General features: G+C 39.3%; 1 protein-coding gene across 1 annotated transcript; it reads right to left on the bottom strand.

Moving 5' to 3' along the window:
- Positions 1-214: 214 nt before the first annotated feature.
- RRAGD (Ras related GTP binding D) lies at positions 215-20,810 on the bottom strand. The gene is made up of 6 exons (XM_019654992.1): positions 20,515-20,810; positions 14,399-14,598; positions 13,387-13,501; positions 12,457-12,599; positions 7,671-7,819; positions 215-1,798 (listed from the first exon to the last, which is right to left on the bottom strand). Exons 1-6 carry the CDS (start codon positions 20,755-20,757, stop codon positions 1,647-1,649), a joined length of 1,002 nt encoding a protein of 333 aa, XP_019510537.1. The 5' UTR covers positions 20,758-20,810; the 3' UTR covers positions 215-1,646.
- Positions 20,811-25,319: the final 4,509 nt, after the last annotated feature.

The raw sequence follows: 25,319 nt of genomic DNA on the forward strand, positions 1-25,319 counted from the left end.
TTGATACATTTTGCTAGGAGCAGCTTTGATATCCCTATGAGGCTCTGCTAAAAAAATTTTATTTTCTAATACCCACAAGCATACTTTAGGGCACTGACTCGGGATGGACCTAGAATTATCTACTTGGATTGGTTTGGGATGGGGGTAACTTTTTTTTTTTTTTTTTTAAGTTTTTCCATCCTGCTACCTGTTGGCTGCTCAGCTCGGGCTGGACTCGAACCGCTGTTGCTCAGAGCTCAAACTCTTGAGCAAGCTCTTAACCAACTGAGCCACTTGGCCGGCCCCTGGGATGGGGGTAACTTTAGGAGTTTATTATAGAATAATTTGCTGTTATTCTAAAGTAAACATAAGCGAAAGAATTTCATAGAAACAAATATACAGCTAACTGTAACGCCTCCTCTGGCCATCCCCTTCCCACTGACCTGTAGGGGTTTTCAGGATGGCTTTTCAGCTGTGCAGGGCCTGCTGCTGGCAAGCTGAGCTCTAGTTTAATCATGAGGTGGGAACGGGCAGATTCCACAAGGCACACTGTCACAGGTGAGGAGGCTCAGAAGTGACAAATGTGCCCCGCAGAATTCAGCTCTGTGGTAGAGATCTGAGACATTCCCTGTGATCATGGAGCAATTAAAACAACAGAAAGTAGAACAAAACCTGGTCCTAAATAAATATTTCAAATGTTGCACAATAATAGGCCCATTTCACAGGGGCCAAACATACAGATTTATATATAGTTTTATATCTGCAGTTGCCAGTCACCTACATTTGGGAAACCACGTGGCCTCTGATGTTACTTTAGCCTGGGTGGCAGGTACAAAACAAGCCTCCAGAAACCTTGCAGTTCAGCAACATTCTTATTTCTCTCCAGTAATTGGCACCATTTTGGAAATCTGGTCCCAAAGGTTCTAAAGAACAGTAATGCAGCAAAAAGCAATAACCTCTCTGTATAAAATTATATAGAGATGTGTGTTGAGGTAAAGAGTTTCATAAAAACTGTTGAGTAGGGAAGCATTGCCACAGCTATAGAAATGTTTAGATAAGTTTGGTGCTAATATTATTCTACAAAACTCCCATTTACACCAGTTATAAACAAAGGACAGTTGTTATTGCTTCTGGAGCTTGCTGCCCTAATCTGTTCCAGCTCCACTGAAAAATGATTTTTCTCAACAATTGGTAGCAAAGATTCCCAAATTTATAAAAAGTCATTGCCAATGCATCACTTTTTGATTAACTTCTGATTGCCATATAGACAGGAACTACAATATGCATGTCCTCGACACCAAGTACAGAAAAAAGCTTAGAAAACTTGTTTTATCAAAGTTTAGTTGAATGAGAAAAAAACATGAAAAAGTGCAAAATATATACAGTTCCTGGCAGTTCTCACACAGGATTTTTGTAACTACAGACCATAAAAGTTTACATTTGTGTAATGAAATTACAGTGGATTTCACTTCATTGTTAATATACAAGTTTTTGCTTCAAAGTGCTTGCTTTATTTTAAAAAGAAAAGACCAAGAGGGTTGCAGGAATTTTTTGTTACAACAAATTTGTTATGTGTCCCAATATCCTTCTTCCTCTTCCTTTAGTGCAACATAGTGCAGCAGCCTCATTGAAAGGTCTGATTTTAAAGGATGTTCCTGAAACCTCACCTACAGCAGCAGTCTAGGGGTCCCATTGGGGGTGGCTCCTTTTTGCTTCTGCAGCCGATTCTGAACCTTTCGTGATTTCACCACTTTCATTCTCACCTCAAAAACTTCATGGATGGCCTTCCGGAAGCAATGAAAATTATAGTCAATAAGCCCTGGAGAAGAAAACAAAAATATTTAGAAACGTCACAGAAATCATCTCCTATTCATGCCAGCCATGGCAAGGACAAGCCAGTAGGGGGCGGTAGAGGAACGGCTTTAAGATAAAGGCCAAGATTTCCCTAGGTCTGCATCTGGCCTTCAGGAATTGCAGGCAAAGTCGTATGAATGTATATTTTTTCCCAAGGAAAGGTTCCAGAGTATATACCACATTTTCAAAGGTGTCTATAATTTAAAAGAATGAACTGCACTGCACTTTGTTTTTACCTTTCAGAATTAGATTTCTTATAATTAAGATATATCTTCAATGAAATATTTATTATTACTTCTCTCCAAAAGGCATTATTAAATTGTCTGAGTCCAGGCAGACCCTGACTTAGAGTGCGGCTGAGAGCTCAAAGCCACAGTATCAATCAGTCAATATTTACTGGATATACATTATATTTACACCATTGCCATAAGCTCTGAGGAAAGCAAAGTCTCTGATTTTAGAGTAGTAACAGTCACCTCAGGTCAATTCAAGCTCAGGAATTCAATAACCAATGACACTCTCAGTTCTTCAATATTAAGCAAAGTTTTAAATAGAGAAATAGGGGAGAATCTTCTTGTGTTTTCAGAAATCAATTAGTAGTACAAAAATAGAATAAAAGATAATCCAAGGTCTTGAGTGTGTTTTTTAACGTCACCACTAATTTGTAAAAGTGTTGAGAGCAACATTATGTTTACACCAATTAGGGTAGGCAGTTGGTTCTTTCTTTAAACTTATTAAAATAACTAGCCCGACCAGTATTTCCATCCACTGAGGTGATGCTTCCAGAGACCCAAAGAATGAATTAAGATTTCAGCCAAGGAGGGCCGGCCGAGTGGCTCAGTTGGTTAAGAGCTCACTTGGGAGCGCCAGCTCTGAGCAGCAGGGCCACAGTTCGGATCCCACATGAGGGCCAGTGACACTGCGCCCTCTACAACTAAGATGGTGAACAACAGCTCCACCTGGAGCTGGGCTGCTGTGAGTCGCTGGCGATGGCGTAGGCTGCAGTAGAGCTGCAGTGGGCTGCTGTGAGCTATATGAGTGGCTGGCAGCCAGTGAGAGCTGCCGTGAGCCTGGTGAGGGGCCAACCAATGACCGGCGACCGATCTGCCTCACCTGGGAAGAGCATGATCTGCCTCACCTGGGAAGAGCATGGCAATGATCATGCCAACTTGGGCCAGTGAAGCAACGTCCTCCACAACTAGACTGAAGAACAAAACAGCAATTTGTCTACCTGTCTGTTCCCCTTCCCCAATTCCCCAACGCTGTTCCACTCCCACAATTCCCCAATAAAATCTTTAAAAAAAAAAGATTCCAGCCAAGGAGTGAAACTCTTCAAAGTAGTCATACAATTAACTGTAAGTGAACCAGAGGAAACACCGTCTCAGCTTCCAGGAGCAGGAAACTGAGTGGCGCTGTCTGTTGCTTGTGCAGCGATAATGACCGCAAGTGCAGTAAAAGTCAAGAAGAGACCAATGAGGAAATAAAGAGGAAAGTAATAAGAAACGAGGAACAAAGAAATGGTCTTATTTGGTGGGAAACAACCTTACAATTCTTTGTGTACAATATGTGCAACCACTACAATACTGCCTTAGCTTAACTGGCTTAATCAAGTAACCTGGGAAATTTTGATTGTTCTTGACAAATCTTCATTTATTGATAGTTCTTGACAAATCTTAATTTATTCATCTTCATGCACTGTTAAATGTGAAAATTTTAAAAAACTAATTTTGCTGCATTTTGAGTTTTAAAAGTAAAAATTCACAGCGGAGGTTTTTAAAGAAAGTAAGCATTCGTAAAAAGATTTTGCTATTGGGCCGGCCGAGTGGCGTGTTGGTTAAGAGCTGGCTTGGGACGCCAGAGGACCCCGGTTCGGATCCCACATCTGAGGGCCAGTGACACTGCCCTCTACAGCTAAGATGCTGAACAACAGCTCAACCTGGACAATGGCATAGGCTGCAGCCCCTGCTGCAGTGGGTTGCCATGGGCTACCGTTTGTAGCCAGCAGTCAGCGTGAGCGGCCAGCAGCTGCTGTGAGCGGCTGTCCAGAAGCCGGTGACTGATCTGCCTCGGCCAGGAAGAGCGCAATGATGGTGCCAACTTGGGCCAGTGAAGCAATGTGCTCCACAACTAGACAGAAGAATGAAAGGACAGTAACTTGTCTGTTCCCCTTCCCCCAATTCCCCAGCACTGATCCCACTCCCCAATAAAAATCTTTAAAAAAAAAAGATTTTGCTATTTATTTCAACCCTTTCACTAAAGGCCATTGAAAACACAAGAACACAGACATGAACAAAATAAGCACTATCTTCACCACCATACAGTTATGTGATGGTCCCACATCCTTCTCTGGTTCAGTGGTTGTCACCCTAGCTGCACAATAAAATCATTCAGGGAACTTTAAAAAATTTAACAAACCCCAGGCCCCTCTTCCAGGAATTCTATTCTAATTATTTGGAGAAGGACCCAGATGTCCATATTTTTTAACCGCCTCCCTTTGCAAGGTGCCTACAATGTGCAGCCAAGGCTTAGAACCCCATATCTACTTTCAATCCCCTCCTTTCAGCCAAAGCAGTCACTGAGATCATTAATGAAAACTCAGAGACCAACAGGAGGGAAAGCTAACCACCAAATGTTGATTATCAGCACCAACAGGACTCAGTAACACTTGAGATTAAAGCAACATAACAAATCAAAGGACTCCATGCATTTTTCAGCATTAAATTCTTTTTAAAGACAAGCTTTTGAAAGCTACGGTGACCAACTCATCTGGTTTGCCTGGGACATTCCCAGTTTCAGGACTAATGGTCTCCTGTCACACAAATGCTCTCTGTCCCAGGCAAATGGAGATGGTTGGTCACCCTAAAAAGCACGTTTAACACGATAGGGTTTAGCCTGGTCTGCCTACTTCTTTACATTTGTTAGTTATGACTTTAAAACTAATACCTAGGTTTCTAGTTAATTAAATTCTACAAAATTTTCCTATCCTCAGAGATGATCCCAACTTAGTGGCTTAGCAATAACTTACCCAATATCCACATGATAAATTTCTGCTTAAATTTACTTCTACAACCATAGATGACGGTTAAAATTAGTGAGTGAGCGTGTGAAGAGAAACAAGATTTGTATAGTTTGAAAGCATATATTAACTACAAAGGGAAAGACAGGGACTTTCCAGTGGAAAAGCTGGCAAACATTACCTTAACTAAATCAAGGTCAGTGTCACCAGTAATCAAGACATTCCAACATCATTAAAGACTTGGTATGATGCACTGAGAAGGACACAACCTCATTTCTGTGTGATATTCTTGCCAAAGTGCCTAATCTCATTCCAACTGTGTGAAAATATCAGACAAACCTAATTTGAGGGACATTCTACAAAGTAATTGATCAGTACTCTTCTCAAGTCATGAAAGGCAAAGATCTGTCACAGATTGGAGGAGACTAGGAGAAATAACTAAATTTGGAATCCTGGAACAGAAAAGGGTGTTTTTGGAAAAATTAGTGAAATTTTAATATGGTTTGTACTTTCATTGATAGTATTATACTAACATTAATTCTCCAGTTTTGATAACTGTACTGGAGTCTGTATGATGTCAATGTTTGGGGAAGCTAGATGAGGAGTATATGTAAACTATGTAGTATTTTTGCAACTTTGGTTAAGTCGAAAATCAGTTCAAAATAAGTAAGCTCTCCAGTTTAATAAATTATAGTTTAATATAATTTTAGATGGTTTTGGAACTGTAGTTGTACTATGTGCGATATTTTATTTTTCTTAGCTTCCAAAATCAACATGAAATATTAATTATCAAATATAAATTCTGGAAATGCCTTTAACCAAGGAAATGTACGTGTCATGGTTTAAAACATAATACACACAACTGATTTCTATACAGAGAGAAAAACCCAAGAATCTTTAGTCCTGACTGCCGTACACTGGTGGTGTGACCTTGGGGGAAAGTCACTTATATTTCCTGGGTCTGGGTAAAATCATTTGTAATTGAGAAAGTGAAACAATGGCCTTATCTATCTTTAAAATTCCACGAATCTAGTATATAATCTGTTCTTTCAGCAAAATGAAAATAAGAAGTAAAAGATTAACACCATTTAATTAAAAGGTTTGAGGGCTAAGGACACAAAAGCAATTTAGTCGGTAATAATCAGTAAATACAACTTTACTAAGAAGCAAGGAAATGTAAATTTAAATGATATACCAGTTTTCAATTATGAATTTTTCAATGTTAATGCCCAATATTGAAAAGAATACAGCAAAATGGACATACTCATATTCTCTTAGTAGCATAAATCCATAAAATCTTTCTGTACTATATAGGACATTTTGGTAATATGCATTAGAAGCCACCACACCATGCCTATCCTTTGATCTAAATAATTCCATTTGTTGACATTTTTCCTGAGGAAATAACCAGAGATGTACACAAATATTTAGTGCAAAGAATGTCATCATAGATTATTTATAACATCAACATCTAGAAACAATATAACTTTCTAACAACAGAAGAAACACATTCATTAAAATGACGTGGTAAAAATAATTTAGTGAACTTGAAAAGATGTCTGTAATAATTTAAGTGAAGGTTATTAAATAGTATTTATCATACAAGCCCATATATAGATATAGATGAAAAAGGCTGGAAATTTATACAGAAAATGTTAAGAGTGAGTATCTGGGTGAGAAGTTTATCAATAATTATTTTTTGCTTATTTCTGTATTCTAAATTCTCTAAATGAATCTATTACTTTTGTAATAGAAAGAAACAAAAATCTAAATTTAATGTTTTCATGCTCAATGAATTAGGAGATACTTCATGATATAAATAAGGGGAAACAACAGGATATAAAACTATATAGACACTATGGCCTCACTTTTGTTGGAAGAAGGAAAAAAGAGATGAAGGGAGGAAGGGAAGATGGGAGGGAGAAAGGGTGGAAAGAAAGAGACAAAGAAAATTCCAGAAATTTAACATGGGGTTTAGCTCTAAATGGTGAAATTGAGTGGTTTTATTTTGTTCTTTATACTTTCCTAAATTTTCAAAGTATTTTTATAGTGAACATGTATTGCTTTACAAGGGAAAAAGCTGTTTCAGTAAATGTGATGATTGCCACTTTGTTGGTAAATTTTTTAACCAACGAAATGGTAAATCATATCCTAGTTACTAGCAAAAATCCCTGGCAATGCCAGTAAGCTGGTATTTCCCAGTTTAGGTAGCAGGGGGAAAGTGAGTATCTTTATGAAGTTAATTGCTTTGGTTTTAAAATAAAACTTTAAATTTGGTCCTAAAAAGATATTTGGTGATGTTATTAAGTATATTCATGTCTTCTCTTTTTGAAATGATGCACCTCTGTGTTTTGAAGACTAAAGAATATACAAAGGCCGACAGAAGTTAAATACTGTCTAGCTTTAATATTAGTATGAACCCTCTCCTTTACATGGGGGGCACAAGTGGTCACACGGTCCCTAAAACCTTCTAGAGGTGTGGACCAAGAGACAGGTCTCGCTCGGCTCTCACTGTAGGCTGGGGGCCCTCCCTCTGGTAAAAGACTTTGATAGCCTAGCAAAAACACCACACCTTGCTCCCTCCCAGAAAAGCTAAGACCCCTGGTCAGATGGTCACTTCCACTTTCACCTCATGACCACTTTCAATAGAAGACAGGCTGATTCACGGATCCCCAAAGCCTGATTGATGTGGGCAGAAGCCAAGGGGGCCTGTGACTAAAGTCTGGAAGCTGCTAACCACATTCAACAAGCAGTAAAGGCAGTATTATTCTGAATCGAAACGCTTCATTTAAATCACACACACAGACACACACACACTTACCTTTTCTTTCAAAGCTTTCCTCTCTGACAAAGCAAACAAGAGCCAGGAACTTTGTCACCTCTTTTAAATAAAGAACTGTGGTATTATTCAGCTTTATAATGGCTGTTGATTCCTTGTCATAAGGGGTTCCTGCTCCATCTTCTTTGAGACTAAATGGCGACAGAAACCAAAACGTATTTGACCATTGAGAAAGAACTACACATTGTAACCCAGCAACAGAGACCAGCTTTAACATACAGAGTGGTAACTACGATGTTGTATAATGACAAGTGCTTTACGCTTGCAGCGCAGTTCAGCTAAAGATCTCAGAAACACAGAGTCACAAGAGTGTACACAATGCATGGCAGTCACTTTCCTACTGACACAATGAGCGGCTGTTGTGGCAGCAAAGCAGCTCTCCAGGCTTCTGAGGAACACAGGTGAGGGATGGAGGTTAGCTGGTCTCTCCTTGTGGCCAACACGGACTTCTTCTTATTTTCTCATGAGAGAATAACAGGGCTGTCAAAAGCACTGTCTGATGAAAGACCAAAGGGGACTGAAGAGCTGTTCCGAGTTAAAAAGCTTAAAGACACATGACAGTGAATGCTGAACTAGATCCTGGATCGGGGTGGGGGTGGGGAAGACGATGTAAAAGATAGAAGCGGGATCGCTGGTAAAATTTGAATATGGGCTGTATTAGATAATAGAGTAATGTAGCCATGCTAAATATGCTTACTTTGGTAATTAAACTGTGGTCCTGTAAAAGAATGTGCTTGTTCTTAAGAGATAGTTGCTCAAGGAGCTAGGATCAAAGAATTATGAGGTCTGCACATTACTCCCACATGGTTCAGCAAAAGCAAACAATATGGAATAGGAAAAGGGGGAGCTAGCAAATATGGCAAATTGATAAAAATTGGTGAATCCCAGAAAAGGGTATATAGGAGTTCACTGCACATTTTCTGTAGTTTGGAAATCTTTTCAAAATAAAAAGTTAAGGGCCGGCCGAGTGGCGCGATGGTTAAGAACTCGCTTGGAACGCCAGAGGGCCCCGGTTCGGATCCCACATATGAGGGCCAGTGACACTGCCCTCTACAGCTAAGATGCTGAACAACAGCTCAACCTGGAGCTGGGCTGCCATGAGTCACCGGCGAAGGCGTAGGCTGCAGCCCCTGTGGCAGTGGGTTGCCATGGGCTACCGTATGTAGCCAGCAGCCAGCGTGAGCAGCCAGCAGCCGCAGTGAGCGGCCGTCCAGAAGCCAGCGACTGATCTGCCCGCACCCGGGAAGAGCGCAATGATGGTGCCAACTTGGGCCAGTGAAGCAACGTCCTCCACAACTAGACTGAAGAACAAAACCACAGCAACTTGTCTGTTCCCCTTCCCCCAATTCCCCAGCACTGTTCCCATCCCCCCAATTTCCCAATAAAAATCTTTAAGAAAAAAAAAAAAAAAGTTAAGTGAATATATTGGCCTATTTAAAAAATGGTGTGGCCCACAGATGAACTTGTTTTGAATCTCAGCTCTCTTACTATGTGAACTTGGGTAAATTCAATAACTTCTTTGAGCCTCGGTTTCCTTATCTGTATACTAACAGTAACTACTTCAAAGTTTCTTAATGTAATTAAATAATACATATATAACACTGAGCACAACGCTCAGAACATGTAAAATGCACAATGAATGTTAACTGCTATCATTATTATTCCCTTAATGATTAAACTGGATCCCCTGAAGACACTGATGTAATCAAAGAGTTATGTATCCTTTCTTCACAGGCAAAGGAGCACTTCCCTGTACCTTTTCCCCCTATTTATACCCGTGTATACATTTTCTCATTTATTTTTACTTCACAAATATATGAATAATTGACAGAAACCTGACTTAACTGGAACTGAGCTAAGCCTTATTAATACAGCATACTAATTTAGCCAGTGCCAAACGTTATCACTTTTGCATAGTAAGAGCCAGCATTTACTAAACATATTCTTTGTGATGAGCACCATGCTTCGTTCTTACCATGTATTATCCATTTTCTGGCACAAGGATCCTCTAAGCTAGGTATTGAGGAACTGAGATTGGGGAAAATAAGATAACTTGATCAAAGCTGATGATTGGGGTATAGCCCAGATCTCAGACTAATCTAATTTCAGAGTTAATGCTTTTAATCTCATAAATATCACAAGGGGATAGGACGACAAACCAGTTTAAATGAAAATGCCTGAATTGTATTTTAAAGGAAATGTAAGTTTTCAGTTTTGAGAGTATTTTAAACTGGCACACACATGGCTACCTAAAAGAAAATTGTGGGAGTTAGTTTTTTTAAAAAATGATTCAACTCACTATAACCTACCAAATCAGTAAAGAAAATCTTTCGGTGTTGGATCTCAGATGTTAAAGATGTTTTGCCAGAATTTTTAACTTCCTTTGTATTATTTTTAACTACTGCTTTTCTAGACTAAATTTCTCCTGCTTATTTATAAGTAATGTTCTGAGAACAATAAACTGAAACATTTAAAAATTTTTGCCCAATGAAGAAAACTGCATTTAAAATTTCCAAGTAAATATAATGCTATGTTATATAGACAAGGAACATTGTTTATCACAGGAAAATTCTTAAGTGATGTTAAATTAAAAAAGCAGTATATAAAATTATATATACAAAGTGATCACATTATCCTAAGAATGACACACAGAAATAAGAATAAAATATATAAAAATGTTAGAAACTAATTCTAGGTGATGAGGTTAAGGAGTATTTCAATTTTATTCTTTATACTTTTGCGTTTTCTGCTATGCGCACGGATTACATTCATTATCAGGAAAAAGTAAACATTAAACAAAAAGCCCCCAAAAAATTAAAAGCAAAAATTGGTGAGGTTTTACAACTGTAACAACTATGTTCTACTCAAGTTTCTATCTACAAAGCAATAAAAACACATGAAGATGGAAGGTATTTTTAGAGTGAGAGAGAGTGTGTGTGTGTGTGTGTGTGTGTGTGTGTGTGTGTGTGTGTAGAGATGACCGGCCTTAGCAGAAGCTCAGCTGAGATTCCTGAGCAAACCAACTGAGGCACCAGGTCACCTGCTTCTAAACCCTGCCGGTCTCCAGGGAGCAGCTGGGAACTGGCAGTAAGCCTGCTCCCTGGGCTGCTGCGCGCATTCCTGGCCCCCTCGCCCTGCTGGTTAACTGGGCTGGCTCTCTGCCTCTCCAGCAGTCTGAGAAAACCCCAGGGCCCCATCTGAGGCTCAGACTGGTTCTCACTAAACCTGGTGGGTTCTCAGGAACGCTGCAGGAACACTCTACCACAGAAAAACAATCTGACGGCAGGGCCCAGCTCCCTCCTCTTCCCAACCTCTCCCTCCCCGTGTTTGTTTTAGCTGGGTAAAAGTGACTCTGATTAACATCATTTACATGAACAATTTACCACTTATGTCTAATTACCTTATGGCACAATAATGATTATGCATATCATTAAATATGTGCCAGACTGTGTTGTTTGTACTATTATATTTGATTACCACAACAATGTAGACTGTAATCAGGGTACAGTCAGCTTCCTTGGCTATTTCAAGGTCATTCGCTTACAGTTTAAAAACAATAGATTACTGTAGGGCGATAATCTTGGAAAATAAGGTCTATTTCTAAAGCCAGACATCGACATCATCATCATCATCATCATCATCATCATAACAATAATAGCAGTTACATTTATCCAGGGTCTACCAGGTGAAGCCTAATGATATTTTATTCTCACTGAAGTCCTGTGAAATATCACTTTCCCTTTTGCACAATGGAAGGGACTGTATGTGCATGTGTGTATAACAATTAACCAAGTGAAAGTGAACTGAGTGGGCAAAGGATTTTCAGCCAGTGTAAGAGAGAAATGGTGAAACTGAGACTCTTACAGAAGCTGACAGAGGAGGCTGTGAAAAGCAGGTCACAGCCAGGGAAGAAAGAGCAAGATGAACAAACACTTAAACTTATCAATGATTGGATGAGGATGTAAGATCCAGGATAAATAGGTAGCAACAACTTGATGTCTTAGACAAACTAGTTCACATCCATTCATTCTGTACGACGCCTATTGAGCAAATTTATAATTACGTGTAATTGTTTCTATGTCTGGTAACATCATCAAATTTTCCTCACTCCTTGTTTATTTTATATTATTTTAAATGTATAGAAAGTTCTGCTTTTTAAGAACATAAGACCATAATAATAAATAGGTAATGTTTGCTTAGTTTTATAATTCTCTGCTGCCCACAATTGAAGACAATTAAAAATATATTAAACAAACAAGCAAACCAGTAGTTATCTCCTGTAATAAAGAAGATAACAGAACTGATGTTAGTCTGAGATATTTACTTAGAGTTCAAGGACACTAATTATTAGTCTCTCCCAAGAGCATAAGGCATTGTGATATGATGACAGGTTTTTCAATAGAGGAACCAGGAATTAGTTAGACTTGAGTTCAAATTATAGTTCTGTCCCTTAATGACAAAGTGAGCAGAGGTTAGAAATTTAACCAGTGTGAACTTTGGTTTTCCCTTCTTTAAAATGGGGGATAGTACTTCCTGCCTCAAGGAATAGTGGAGAATTAAATGATATAATGTATGCAATGAGATTATTAGCATAATTGCCGACATTTACTCAATAATGATGTTACTATTATTGCATGATAAATGTTATATTTATTTATAGATCTCATTTAAAACAAAAGTATTAAAATCAAATAAGTAAATGAAAAATGTCTCAAAGGTAATGAAAGAAGTATGATTTGATTGTAGCCTTTAAAAATGTTTTACTTACCCATAAATACAAGAGATGTCAATAACCACATCAATCATATCACAGCATAGCTCATAGGTTTGCATGTCCACTGGGGTACTATCAGTTGCAATATAAATTTTACTGACCACATCAAATAGAAATGCCTTTTCAATTCCAGAATTCTGAAACAAAAAGATGCTGACTTAAAGCAACAGCTGATTTCAGACCAGGTCATGGTTACATAAACTTACATGCCATCCTCAATGTAAAAGATGAACGAGCAAAAATTAAGTTACTAAAAATTTAGGTTGATCCATTTTATTACAATTTAAACCTCATTGTCATAAACTTCTTTATAACAGACTTGCATAAGAAATGAAAGTGGAATTAATTATCACAAATTAGTTAGTATAGGTAAACAAATTGAGTGGTGTTTCCTGACTTAGAAGTGTACCTACAGTTAGGAAAAAAAGCCAAGCAAATACACTAATTTTACTGATTCTAAATGAAAAAAAAAATTAAAAATCTAAACAAGCAAACTCAAATTATACAACAAGAATTAATGTGAGTACAACCAACAGGTCTGCCTCAGTTCTACTGAGGGGCCTGACTAGAGCTGGCAGCTTATAGGACTCATTCAACCAGCACATCATTCAGTGTGAACACTATGTTATACCTTATCGCCAAGACCAACTTTTATGTTCCCTACCCATGGTAGGGCTCTATTAACATTGCATGATGGCCTACAACTTGAATAAACACTCCAATTATACCAGTGAAGTACATGAATCAATGTCGGAAGTTAAATTTTAAAGGACCTGAAACAACTGGAAGGGGCAATCTCCAAAAGTAATACTTCGGTGACCATAAAATGCTGTAAGAGTAAGAAGAAAGAAGGTAGTTTTCACACTTATAATGTTATTCTTAAATTCTACAAATGACACTAATAGGACGATATTCTTTACTTACTGAGATAAAGATGTTTAGCAAATTTTCCAGGGTGGGAAGTTGTGGAATTAGTTTTTGAACCACTTTGCTAAAAGCTTCAAATATTGAATGATCATATATGCTTGTCAGATAAAAGCTGAAAGAGGAAACAATATTTTATCACGTTTTCCTCCCAACTGAGGAATCGATTGCTTAGGCTCTGTCATTAATACAGCATACTAATTTAGCCAGTGCCAAACGTAACACCAGTACCCCGCCTTCTGTATCTACACTTATTACACACACATTCTAGCCCGCTTTAGAATTCAAAACAACCTTGGTAAAAAAGGAACATGTCTTAACAGGCCATTCCTTCCCAACTCCCCCAAAGCCAGAACTGTGCCCAGTCTCATCTGCTGGCTGGCTGGACTGGGAAGTTTAAAAATGCACCATATGTGTCCATACCAGCTACCTTACATTCTGCAAGAGAATGCGCACCAGATTATCTGCATACACACCTTAGGTTAATAATGGTTATATTATTCATATTGACGTGTCTAATTTTTTCACTTCCTAATTTGCAAAATGAATGATACATGTAGCATCTCTCAAAAAATGACAACGAAGTGGTTTTATTCTGTATTTCTACTTGAATTACCTTCACAGTTATAGATATTATCACAACGAAGTGGTTTTATTCTGTGTTTCTACTTGAATTACCTTCACAGTTATAGATATTATCATATTTATCAAGAACTGTAAACTTCAGTGTCTGTTAACTTCCTGGATTATGTTCACGGGTTTTATGTTTTTCAAATGAGGGAAGAATCTTAGCTTTGACCATTTGTTAAAAAAAAATTTTTTAACCCCACTGCTTTTTCCAAAGATTAGAATTAACACATGCAAAGCTTGCTTTTCTCAAATACTATCCCAAAGTCTACAATGCAAAATGGGGTAAACAAGTAAATTACTGCCTGTGCCAAACCACTGTGGACCTGAGAGCTGCTTTTTTCCCCGTTCAGTGCTGTGAATCCTGTGGGGTTTCTGTTCTCACCTGAGGTGAATTTTTTCTAATCCAGCATCAGCAAGGTCATCGTTTGCCCTCTGGTGAATATCTCTTTGAGTTTCAATTTTGTGGTCATCTGACAGACCATCCACTTTATGAATAAACACCTCGAAGTTGATGTCGGTGTTCACTTTGTAGGCCCTGGTCACTGTGAGGTGCAGCCTGGCCAGGGCTTCCATGTAATCGTCCTAGGAACAAAGGCACACTCCTGTTAGGGGAGGCTGCTTTGCTTCTTCAGCCTTCTAAGCTGCCTTCCACGTACATCCTCCTCACCCCCACCCCCGCTCAACCCCTCCCCAGTGTTACTGAGGTATGCTTGACAAATAAACATTGCATATGTTTAAGGTGTACAATGTGATATTTTGATACACATATATGTTGTGAAATGATTCCCCCCAATCAAGATAACTAACCTTTCCAGCACCTTGCCTCATAGTTAACCATTTTTTTCCTTCCCACATACATTCTTAATCTGGACACCATCTGGGTACAACCTCCAAAAATATTTCACAAAAGCCCAATAAAAGCTGGTTTCATAGAATTCAAGATTGAAAACTGAAGAGCTATTAACAAAGAAATGAAGAAGAGAGGCCAAAAAAACACAGCTCTAAGTAGTTGTGACTAGCTTGGTGACAGTCATAAAGATCAGAGCTGCAATTCTGTGAAATGAAAATTCACAAAGGTCACCTAAGACTTTCCTTGGGATACAATTCCTCCCAGATTTTTGAGTCTCATGGTGAATGGCAACAAACAATTAGAGATGAAAACATGATATGGGTCACTGGGTGGATAGGGAAGGAGCCAGGAGGAAAATTTTAAGAACCACTGGTCTAGAGCAGCCAAATTGGGCCCATAGCTGTTGTTTGTAAGTAAAGTTTTATTGGAACACAGCCACACTCATTTGTTTACATACTGTGCGTGGCTGCTTTCATGCTACAATGGCAGAGTTGAGTGGTTTTCCTTTGTAGAAACTCCTCAGAGACAGTATAGTCTGCAAAGTGCAAAATATTTACCATCTGGCCCTTTACAGAAGAGGTTGCTGACCCCTTGTCAACAGCCATTGCCCCAAATAACACAATAGTATTTTTCCCCCTTCCCACAGATGATACCTATATAATAATATAATGAATACATGTATATGTATCTCTCTGTTTAAAAAATCAAACAGTAGGCACTGAGACCTTGTGCATTTCTCCCCATCCTCCCAGACCACCCCATCACTCTACCCCCTACCCTCCAGAGGTACCACTATCCCAAGTTTACTGTTTATTCTCACTCATCTCTTTATACATTACTACATACATATGTATCCCTAAACAACATACAGAATTCACTTATATTATTTTAAAATTTACAGAAATATCAAGTTACATGTATATTACAGTTTGCCTTTTTCACTCAACATTATGTCAAAGATTGACCTGCATTGAAGCATATAACTCTAGTGCATAGCTCTTTTTAACTCTATAAAATTTCATTGCATGGATGGTGTGTAATTTATCATATATTTGCCTATTGATGGATATTCAGAATGTTTCCAGTTATGTTCTAGTTCAGACAATGATAATGTGGACAGTCTCATACACTCATCTTTGTGCCTATTTGTGAGTTTTTTACAGCTTGCCCTGAAGGCTGACCTGTTGGGTTATAGGAATGGACACCTTGAACTTGACTAGATAATGTGTATGAGCACCCAATGCTCCAGACCCTCACCAAAACTTAGTGTTTGTCAGATCTCTTAATTATTACCAATCTGAAGGGTATAAACAGGTCTTATTTTTATAGCAAAAAAAAAGAAAAGGGATCTGCAGGACAGAGTTTAAAAGACTTTTCACCCCTATTTTGACCCCAAACCTGGACAAACACAGAAAGCCAATAAAAAAGGGGATGTTTTTTGGCATTCTTCTATTCTGCAAACTAAATTAAGAAACAAGTATTCCTAGTCTCCAGATAAATCAAAATATTAAAGCTATTAATAATAAATGATGAAAAGAGAAAAATAGCAAATGGAATCTTTCTCATCCTCATACTCTAAAGAGTTGTTTAAAATGAAAGACAAATATTGGACACTGGGCTAGTAGATTCAGTAGTCTGGAAAAATTCTAGACTAATGATTTGCTGCACGTTTGTTATACTTTAAAATATCTCAAATAAAAACTAAAGTTATTACTGTATGGTTTCACATATATGAAATTCTAGAAAAAGCAAACTAATCTATAGTGGCAGAAAGCACATTAGTAGTTGCCTGGGGCTGAAGTTTGAGGGACTGCCTGAGAAAGGACACAAAGAAACTTTTTGGGGTGGTAGAAATATTCTACATCTTGAATTTGTGGTAGTTACAAGGTGTATACATTTGTCAAACACATTGAACTGTGCACTTAAAATTAGGGCATTTTACTGTATGTACATTACACCTCAAAAAAGTTATTGCTTCTGTTTTTAACTGAACAGGGGAGTTAAGGGGACATGCCTGTGAGCAAAACTAGCCAATGTCAAGAGAGCATCACAATGTCAAATTAGTAGAAATTGCTACACTAACCTCCCTGCCAAGCATATAAAATAGTCTGATTACAAACTAGCTGATGAAGTGGTATATAGCTACAAGGACTAAAAATGACATTAAAAAGAAGAAAATACTTGGATTATTAGAGCAAAGGGATTGTGGGTGATTTCTCCTACTGTATTTGTTACTATCATCTACAACAAATAAAAACAAAGGAAACATATACTGGCTATTTTCAATCCAAAATTAGATCTAGGAAATTATAAACATGTGTGTCCCAAGGCACATGTGGAATGGCTTCAGGGGGCCGAGGGTGGCCCTGGAGACATAGTACATTCTGTGGGCTCTGTGGGGGACTAGTGGTATCATATATTTAGGTCGTGGGAATCACTCTTGATGCTTTCATTCTCTTTTGCAGCATTCTGTAAGGACACATTTTCTCCTCAGTGATACAGTTATCAGGCAATCCTGTGATTGTGAGGAATTCACAAGCAATAAGTAAAAATATGAGGTGTCAGACGAGCAGAGCACGCTTAGAAATAAAGGCAGTGATGTTCAAGTGCTGCCGAGATACCTCCCTAATGTGTGCTCTTCTTCTTAGTGCTTGTATCGCATCATGTAGAGAGTCCCACAAGTAAGATTTGTATAGTCTGCTCCCAGTAGAAAAGTATATGACAGACTCTGAAACTGCTTCTTAAATTATTTTATCTATTTTTAGTAAATGACAGCTCTCTTACAATAGTTTTCCTACCCTCTTTTAAAAAATGTGACTTAAAAAGAGGAATTTTGCAAGCATTCTTATACCTTTCTCTGTTTCACAGCTTAAAAAAAAAAAGCAAAGGAAGTCAGGCCAAGTGGCTTGTTGGTTAAGAATTGGCTTAGGAGCGTGAGCTCTGAGCAGCAGGACCCCGGTTCGGATCGCACATGGGCCAGTGACGCTGCGCCCTCTATGACTAAGATGGTGAACAACAGCTCGACCTGAAGCTGGGCTGCTCTGAGTCGCCGGTGGCGGCATATAGGCTGCAGTGGGGCTGCAGTGGGCTGCCGTGAGCTACCATGAGTGGCCGACAGCCAGTGTGAGCGGCTGGCAGCAGGCGTGAGCTGCCAGCAGCCACTGTGAGCGGCCGTCCAATGGCCGGTGAGCGGCTGCCTCAGGAAGGAAGAGCGCAATGATAATACCAACATGGGTCAGTGAAGCGACGTCCTCCACAACTAGACTGAAGAACAAAAGGACAGCGACTTGTCCCCTACCCCTGATTCCCAAATGCTGTTCCCCTCCCCAAATTCCTAAAGAAAGTCTTTAAAAAAAAGGAAACGGAAAAAACAAGAAACAAAACAAAAAAACACATTTACCTACCTAAATTGAAGGTCCACTTTCATGTTCAGATAGAATTAAAAACAAATTATGTTGCAATTTTAAAATAGGCAAGTGTACCTACTTGTATTTTAGCCACATTATAGCCATCATACAAACACTTGAGATAGATTTGCTTTGGAAATCTGAATTCCATAAATGTAAATTGCTAGGCACGCATAACATGGTATTGAAGTAAGAACTTACTAAGCCACTGTCTTGAAATGATCAGTCATCTGGTTGGAATCTATTTACTCATGAGTAGAGCAACTGCTACTGCTACCTAATTCAACAACTACAGAAGAACAGTGGCCATGTGACTTAGGGAGAAAATGAAGCTTAGAAGGGGCAGATGAGCGTGATATCCCTGGGGCCTCACCTCCCCTGCAGCAACGTGTACACACCTGGTCGCTCCTCTCCGGCAACAAGCTCCTTAATTTATGGTGCTGGCAGACCTGAGGCAGGAAGGCAGGGGATCCTGCCAAGGCCACAGATGGGCCAGAAAACAGGTCAGCACAGTGGGACAGCCAGGAAAGCAGTGACTGACAGCTGGCCCTGGACTTGAGGCAGGTGTGTCTAAGCATGCATTTTTGGGGGTTCAGGGGAGGACAGGCACTGCTGTTCCTAGATCAGGCACTGGAATTTAAAATCTCCCCCACCACACACACCCCACCAAAAAAGAAAGAGCCCTTTCTAACCAGATGGCCAAGCTCCCATAGCTGCACTAGAAGTACACATTGCAGTCACTTGGAACTAAAAGGCTTAGTTGAAGGTTTCATTATTATATTAAACAGGCACCTAGTTCTGTAAATGAGTTTATGATGCTCTCAGGCATGAGTAGTTTTTGCAGAGAACAGTTTTCCACGCATAGGCTCAAAACCATTATTACAAAGTCTTTACATCACTTCCCCTCTGACTACACGGGTGCTCCTGGAAGGTCTGGGAGTGCTCGGCCCACCTGTCTGGTTGTAGGTCCACAGTTTCAGGAAAATATCTCGACCTGAATTTAGCATTGGTTTATAGCACATTCCTGTAGGACTGATGGCCTTTTATTCCCCCACAGCTGAAAAAGAGAGCCCTTGGGAGGCTATTCATCTTGGGCCACACATCAGAGACACTTTCTAAGATACCTGGACATGGAGAGTTTGAAGGGCATCAATGTCGCAATCCTGCTGCCTGTACTCTTTCTTACACGACCTGCCTGAAATGCACCTGCCGCTTCCCTGTCCCTCCTCCCCTGTATCCACCGGCCCTGCTCCCACCTAACAGGAGAAAGGCCCAGGGCATAAAATCCCAGGATGCCAAAGAGACATTTCAGAAGGCTGGTCTGAATCACTGATAAAGTGAATGACTGATGCCTGCGGAATAAGGCTTTTCACCAGTCAAGGGGCTCCTAATTCTCTGCTTTCGGCAATGTTAAAGGAGGACCGAATTAACATGTCTGTTGAAAAACTACTAAAAATAATTTTCATGATAGGAAACTGGGCAATTTAGGGGGTGTAATTTGGAAGGGGTTTAAAAAAATTGAGTGAACGCCTATACCAAAACTCACTCTATACCTACCGACTTATTTATGTGAATGAGGTTTCTCAGGGCTTCCATCCATACAAACAAAAACCAAAAACAGAATTAATGCCAAATCCTGCCTTACTCAAGCATGGATACATGAATTAAATGGGAAAATATCCATTTTCTTAAGAGATACATTTATCTCAAATTTCACTTTTTATATTTAACAGTTACCTATAAAATACACAATAGTTACTGTCTTTATCAATTATGTGCTTGAAATTATAATAATTTAATTCAGAAGAAAAACTTTCACACTTAGACCTTTATCTTCATAGGAAATAGCAAACATTTGAAAATATAAATTTATATACATATTTGTGTTGCAGAGAACCTGTGATCTTTTAGAGATGTCTGCCGAGAGTATCTTTGGTCTGTGTAGTGGGCCCCTCCATCTGTGAAGTTTGCTGAGGTCTATGGTTTGCTGAGACATACAGAGCTACACAGTTCCCTATCTTCATTGCTTGTTGGTCAGGGCTGCACAGAGGGTGCCTTTTCTCTTTGCAAACCCTTAGCGCCCCAAACTGATAAATGCTTGTTTGGTAAAAAGGCCTATTTCTGATTCTAAAGACCAAACTGAAACCATCATAAAGGAAATTGTTTGAACCCAGGGGAGGGGCTGCCTATGTACCATTGTACCCAAGGGGCAGTCCCATCGTACCCAAGACTGAGCTTTACCTGGGAGTCGATGACAAATATCAGTGCTCCTGTTCCCCGGAAGATCATCTCATAGTCAAATGTAGGGTCAAAAAAGTCAATCTGTCCTGGGAAGTCCCAAATCTGAAAATTAACAAAGGAGCTGTTGGAAACATCTTCCCGGCAGATCTTGTTCGTGCTCTCCAAGAACAGTGTTTCGTTGGGAGACATTTTGTGAAAGACAACTTTCTGAATGGATGACTTGCCGCTTCTCCTCAGGCCCATAAGCAGGATTCTCGGCTTCACCTCTGTGCTGAAGGGGTCACTGAAGTCCAGAACTGGAAACCGCAAAACAAGAATGAGGGTGAGACTCGTTCACAGCGGTTAATTACAGGAGTTTCACTTCCACCTCAGATGTGATTTATGATTCAGACAACGTGACTTTTCCAAATATGGGGAGTGCTAATTACATCACACCATTCACTGAGGGGCCAGCTTTTAGTAAGTGCAAAACACCGAAAAATGCTGTTTCACTACCTCTCACATCATCCCAGAAGGCCAGAAAACCTGGGCAATTCCACATCACAAGTTGGGAATTTAGAGAGTGAAGGGTGGAGATTTCCTGGAGCAGACTGTCTGGGGAAAGAATGCAGTGTTAGCATTCCAGAGCAATGTCCTTCTTTGCCTATCGTTAGAGTCTCTATGCATTAAAGAGATGCTTGTTCATTCAAGTTAGCCTCTCAGTTACCTTCTCCGGGTCAGTGCTCTCTCATGCCACAAAGGCTCTAGATGCTACAGACTCAGGCTGTGTTAGAAAGTGATGTAAACTGTGTGAGAAGCATGCTTCTTTCAGGCCCAGCCCGGCTCTAGGCCTGCGCTGTCCAGTAAGGTAGCCCCTAGCCATATGGGGCTATTTAAATACAAATTCACTAAAATTAGAAATCCCATTCCTCCTTATACAGACTTCCTATAGTCAAATTCATAGACACAGAAAGTAAAATGGCAGTTTCCAAGGACAGGAGCAGGGGGAAGAGGGTGATAAAAAGTTAATGTTTAGGGCCAGCTGAGGGGCGCGATGGTTAAGAACTGGCTTGGGATGCCAGAGGGCCCTGGTTCGAATCCGACATATGAGGGCCAGTGACACTGCCCTCCAAAAAAAAAAAAAAAAAAGTTAATGTTTAATGGATAGAGTTTCAGTTGGGGAAGGTGAGAAAGTTCTGGAGATGGATGGTGGTGATGGTTGTACAATATTGTGATTGTAAATGCTCTTAATATCACTGAACTCTATACTTAAAAATGGTTAAAATTGTTAAGTTTTATGGTATGTATGTTTTACCACAGTAAATATAATTCAGTTCCTCAGGTGCACAAATCAAGCCACAGGTATTCAATAGCCACATCTGGCAAGTGGCAAATGTATTAGACAGTGGAGATATACAACATAGTCATTATCACAGAAAGTTCTAAAGGTCAGTGTTACTCTTGTTGTCCCAGATAACGAAAATTCAATCCTAAAATCCTTTGCTAAGGGTCCAGGGTTATTAGGCATTACTGGATAAAAGCAGGAATTGGTATAAAAGGTCAACACCCTGTAGGGTTCTCTCTTTTCTTTGTTCTTGAAACATATAGTGTTAGTTCCAAAATGTTCTTTAGTCCTAGACAACCACTTAATTTCTGAGCAGTATTCCTACTTGACCAAGAGTGTTTACATTTCACAGAAGCAAAGGAAGTGTCCACCTAGTGGTTAAATGTCATGGCCTGAAGTTAACCAGACCTGGGGTTTGAGCTGTGAGACCTTGGATAAGAGACTTAGCTTCTGAAACTCAGTTTCAAAATCCCTACAATGGAGTTGATAATGACAATAAAAATCTCATAGGGCTGTTGTGATAATTAAATGAGATCAAGGACCTAAGATGATTATTAAAAAAAGACCCATTCAGTAAATGGTGCTGGGACAAACTGAACACCCAAAAACAAAAGAATGAAGTTAGACACTTATCCTATACCATATACAAAAATTAACTCAAAATGGATCAAACATCTAAATTTAAGAGACAAAATTATAAAAATCTTAAAAGGAAACATAGGTGTAAATCTTGCTGACCTTGGATTAGGCAATGGTTTCTTAGCTATGACACCAAAAGTACAAGTAACCACAGAAAAAATAAACTGGACCTAATCAAAATGAAAGTTTTTGGTGCTTCAAAGGACACTATCAAGAAAGTGAAGCCAGGGCCGGCCGAGTGGCGCGTTGGTTAAGAACTGGCTTGGGAAGCCAGAGGGCCCCGGTTCGGATCCCACATGTGAGGGCCAGTGACACTGCCCTCTACACTAAGATGCTGAACAACAGCTCAACCTGGAGCTGGGCTGCCGTGAGTCGCCGGCGACGGCGTAGGCTGCAGCCCCTGTGGCAGTGGGTTGCCATGGGCTACCGTATGTAGCCAGCAGCCAGCGTGAGCGGCCAGCAGCCGCAGTGAGCGGCCGTCCAGAAGCCGGCGACTGACCTGCCTCACCTAGGAAGAGCGCAGTGATGGTGCCAACTTGGGCCAGTGAAGCAACATCCTCCACAACTAGACTGAAGAACAAAACGACAGCAACTTGTCTGTTCCTCTTCCCCCAATTCCCCAGCACTGTTCTCATCCCCCAATTCCCCAATAAAAATCTTTAAAAAAAGAAAGTGAAGGCAACCCACAGAACAGGAAAAACATTTGCAAATCATGTATGTGATAAGGGTCTAGTATACAGAATATAAAAAGAATTACAATGCAACAATAAAAAGACAACCCAATAAAAAAATGAGCAAAGAATCTAAATAGACTTTTCTCAAAGATACACAAATGATCAATAAGCACATGAGAAGATCCTCCACATCAAACAGCCATCAGAGAAATACTAATCAAAACCACAATGAGATGCCACTCCACACCCACTACGGTGGCTATACTAAAAAAGACAGACAGTAATAAGTGTTGGTAAGGATGTGGGTAAATTGGACCCGTCATACACCACAATGGTGAGAGTGTAAAATGGTGTGCTTTGAAAAACAGAAGTATGATAGTTCCTTCAAAGGTTAAACATTGAGTCACCATATGACCTAGGAATTCCACTCCTAGGAATATATTCAAAGAAATGAAAACGTATATGCAAGCAAAAACTTGTATAGGAATGATCACAGCAGCAGTACTCATAACAGCCCAAAAGTGAAAACAACCCAAAGGCCATCAACAGACGATTAACAAAATGTGGTATTATCCATACAGTAGAATATTATTCAGCCATAAAAAAGGAAAGAGTACTGATTTATGCCAAGGCATAAATCATGGAAAGTGAAAGAAGCCAGACACAAAAGGTCACATATTGTTTGACTCCACTTATATGAAATGTCCAGAATAGACAAATTCAGAGATAGAAGATACTTTGTGGTTGCCAAGAGCTAGAGGGAAGGGAAAACGGCAAGTGACTGTTAATGAGTATGTGGTTTCTTTGGAGTGATGAAAATGTTCTGAATTAAAGTAATGATGAAGGGCCGGCCAAGTGGCTCAGTTGGTTAAGAGCTCGCTCAAGAGTGCGATCTCTGAGCAACAGGGTCACCGGTTTGATTCACAGCCCGAGCTGAGCTGCAGCTGAGCTGCCAACAGGTGGCAGGACGGCTCAGCTAAAAAATAAAAATAAAAAAATAGTGATGATGATTGCACACCTTTGTGAATATAGTAAAACCATTGATTTGTATACTTTTTGTTTGTTTGTTTCAGGCGTGATTTGTATACCTTAAAAGAGCAAATATTATGGTATGTGAAATACATCACAATTAAAAAAAAAAAAGGCTTCATGACTGACCAAAACAAACAAAATAATAAACAAAAATAAAAGACTCAGTATGAAACTTGGAGAAAGGTCAAGAAAGGAAACTAATATTTTAAGAAAAAAGGCAAAATATAGACAAATATGGAGATATACATACATCAAATTATTTTTCTAAATTTCTTTTGTGTTTCCTTCTGAAGTACATCTTAGATCTTTCTCCATCCCTGATCCAGTGTAAGCCTAATCCAACAGAGACTGAAAGTAATCCTTTCTTTCCCTATTGTAACTAACAATTTTTTCCAAAAATGTTAATACTTGATAATACCTTTGTTGATTTCATTTACCATATATAATATTTTGATGTTTGAATTTGCAATAGGTGTAGATAAACACACATATTTTGGGTAAAACAATAATTGAATAAAGTAAGCCGATGTACACAGACACTACTCTATTGTAAGAACCATCTCACCCCATCCTACGTACACACACTTTTCCAGTTCAACTTAACCCAATCCAACATCTTGCCGATGACATACAATAGAAGCAGTGATATGGAAGTGAACCACCCAAGAGATCACCAGCTTTCTTCTTCATCAGTGATTATATGTTACCCACTTGCAGTATTACCGTTACAGTCTTAGCAAAAGCAGGGCATTAATTAAAAAAGAAAACAACTTACAGTTTCAAAAATATCAGACTGATAACATGTTACAGTCTTCACCTCCCATACTAAATCCCAAAAAATAATAGAGAAGGTATAAATACTAGATGAACAAATAAACATGGTATTTTCAAGCTCAGTTGAGCTTGAAACAAAAAAGAAAACTCAAAGAATTAATATAGTTAAAAATGTCCATATTGCCTAAAGCAATATATAGATTCAATGCAATTCCCATCAAACTACCTAGGGCATTTTTCTCAGAAATAGAAAATGTAATCCAAAAATTCATATGGAAAAAAAAAAAGACCATGAATAGCCACCGCAATGTTGAGAAATAAGAACAAAGTTGGGGGGATCACGCTTCCAGACATTAGAACGT

The sequence above is a fragment of the Hipposideros armiger genome, unplaced genomic scaffold (assembly GCF_001890085.2).
Source record: "Hipposideros armiger isolate ML-2016 unplaced genomic scaffold, ASM189008v1 scaffold_234, whole genome shotgun sequence".
In the NCBI taxonomy this organism is placed as follows: domain Eukaryota; kingdom Metazoa; phylum Chordata; class Mammalia; order Chiroptera; family Hipposideridae; genus Hipposideros; species Hipposideros armiger.